The 2,768-nt window shown below is 52.5% G+C and overlaps 1 protein-coding gene across 1 annotated transcript; it reads right to left on the bottom strand.

Annotated features, from left to right (window-relative positions):
- Positions 1–340: 340 nt before the first annotated feature.
- Positions 341–1,920, bottom strand: LOC109731436 (receptor-like protein 44). Its single transcript, XM_020290583.4, has one exon. The coding sequence runs from the start codon at positions 1,861–1,863 to the stop codon at positions 859–861; it is 1,005 nt and encodes a 334-aa protein (XP_020146172.2). The 5' UTR covers positions 1,864–1,920; the 3' UTR covers positions 341–858.
- Between the last annotated feature and the right edge of the window lie 848 nt (positions 1,921–2,768).

Below are 2,768 nucleotides of genomic sequence, written 5' to 3'. Positions count from 1 at the left end.
ATTCATATTTCATATCCACACCCACACGGAAGCGCCGCCCGTACGATGATTTTACGTGGGCTACGTCTTGACATGTGTGTCAGCCGAAAGCCGCCCCTCGCTGAACCTTCTTCAACACTCGACATGATGATGTTGCCGGAACGGTAAAGCAAAGCGCGCCACTGGCACTGGCGGTGCCGGTGCGCCTGCCACTCACGCAATTTTATACAGCTTCATTCATGCCTTGCTTTTCTTGTGATCGCAACAAAGGATGCCGTGTTTTCTAGTATTTCAGCTTATCAAAAGGGGATGGAGAACAGCTCACGAGTCATGAGCACAGCAAGGCTGGGAGCACACCATCTGATTATTAGAGTAGCATTATCGTAAACAAATCCCGGAGAAAACAAATGGCTTAAGCTGGCGGAAAGATCGGCAGCAGTCAGCACTCACACCAGTGAAGTGGAATAAATTCTCTACTGTACCAATATACAAGCACAGGTGGATGTCACCAACGCCTAACTCTGTCCCTCTCCCTCACGCACTAACTCCAGAGGGTCGTTCTAAAAAAGCCAAAAACAAGTTATTTAATACTTACCCCAAGCTGAAAGAGAAGAGAAAACAATGCACCAATTAACTCCAATTGGATTAGCTTCTGACACTGATGACGGCTGCTCTGCTAGCTAGCCATGCTCTGATCGATCCAGCCTTTTCCAGCCAGCCCCAGGGCCCAATCTTGGCTCAGAGAATCCAACCACGCCCGGATTACCAGGCCCGAATCTATCGTCTGGAGTTAAATTAAATCAAATCCGTACTCCAACTCGATGCAAGGAGCTGCATCTGTAGAGTACCACCGGCATCAGCATGTTGCCTAGTTGCAGTTCAGTAGGCCGGCATGAGGTGTGAGATCTTGCCCTCCTCGCCGGGCGTGGCGGCCGTGCGGTCGGTGGAGCGGAGCCAGATGCAGACGGCGGAGAAGCTGAGCACGAGACTGAGCAGTCCGCTGCCGAGGCCGATGCCGACGATGGCGAGCACGGACAGTCCGTGGCCTCGCATTGGCGGCAGAGGGTACCCGTACAGGTCCTTGTTCCCGGCGAACGAGCTGGCATTGAACCTCGCCGTCGTCCCCGCGGCCACCGCCCCGCCGCCACCGGCGATGCTGCGGTTCGCGAGGAGCACGGGGATGGGGCCGGACAGCCGGTTGTACGAGACGTCGAAGGTGGAGAGACGGACGAGGAGGCCGAGCTCGTCGGGGATGGGCCCGGAGAGCTGGTTGCCGTGGAGATCTATGACGTTGAGGTAGGCGCAGCTCGCGAGCTCCCGCGGGATGGCACCGGAGAGGGCGTTGGCGGAGAGGTTGAGCACGGCCAGGTTGAGCAGCTTGGATAGCTCCGTCGGGATGGCGCCGGACAGCGCGTTGGAGGACAGGTCCAGCGACTGGAGGTTGGTGCAGTTGGAGAGCTCCGGCGGGATGGAGCCGGCGAGGGAGAGCCCGGGGAGGGAGAGCTTGTAGACGCGGCCGTTGTTGCAGGTGACGCCCTGGAGCTTGGAGATGAAGCCGTCACAGGGGTCGGTGAAGAAGGACTTGGTCCAGTTGCGGAGGGAGAGGGACTGCTGGAGGCTCGACAGGCACAGCTCGTCGTTTGGGTCGGCGGCAGACGGCGGTGAGAGCAGGACTAGCACGGCCGCGACGGCGACGGCGACGGCAAACGGCGGGAAGTGGTGGTGTTGGCTTGGTTGGGACATTTGGGGACGATGGGGGTGGTGAAAGGGGAACTTCGGCGGTAGTGGGGATTTGGGGGAGCGTGTCACCCTAGCAATAAAAATGTTATAAGGCGGCTGTCCGTTTAGCTGGTTTTGCAACAGGACCCGTGGCTTTAGGCTCATCTCATTTGCTTTTTTCTCCTCCCTCCTCCGGCCTGGTTGATTAGTCCCTCTATCATATTTCGATCAGGATTTAAACTAATAATAAAGTAAAGGTTATACATAGAAAAATAATATTATACTAAAACTATATCCAAATACAAATCAAACAATGTAATTTTTGGTGACACGCATTAACGTTTTGTTAGTTAAATCTCTGGTTAAAATTTGTCACAAAATACAAATGGACTGTTGGGGTTAGCCATTATAGGTAGAGTACGAGAGGTACATTCTGTATCATACATGGGACCCACAACGCCAGACATTGAGGCCCCTGGTCTCAAATCCATTCAGACATCAGTCAAGGTTCCATCCACTCGGACACCACTGATCCACTTAGCTGCACTAAGCTCATTCGGTTACCCCACAGCGATTCAGTTAGAGGGAGATAGACGGTCCGCGCAGACACTGAAGTGCTAAGAGGTGCACGCCTACGTGCATTACTAGCGTTCATTACTAGTCAATACATCAGTTACCATGTGTAACGCCTGTAATAATTCATGTTAATCAAATCCCTCTTTGTAACGTAGCTAGCTCAAGGGGCGGCACGCTCTATATAAGCCGCCCCGTAGCACAGTAAGAGGCATTCACATCCATTGTAATCATTGGACACTAGAGAAACAAAACATAGCTTCCAAAACTCGAGACGTAGTGTTATTACCTCCTCCGAGAGGGTCCGAACTCATAAAACCCATGTGTCACACTTGCGCCGTTGCTTGATCTAGCCCTTGTTCATACACCTAGTACTTATTGTTAGAGTAACTCCCCTCACGGTACGGGCCAATAAACCAGGATGGAGGTAGTATTTGTGTTGCAATTTACAATATCGTTCAAAGATCATGCTCTTAAAAGTGTTCAAATATTTATAT

The sequence above is a fragment of the Aegilops tauschii genome, chromosome 5 (assembly GCF_002575655.3).
Source record: "Aegilops tauschii subsp. strangulata cultivar AL8/78 chromosome 5, Aet v6.0, whole genome shotgun sequence".
Lineage (NCBI taxonomy): Eukaryota > Viridiplantae > Streptophyta > Magnoliopsida > Poales > Poaceae > Aegilops > Aegilops tauschii.
The sequence above is the reverse complement of the archived record's forward strand: the minus strand, read 5'-3'. Positions and strand labels throughout refer to the sequence as shown.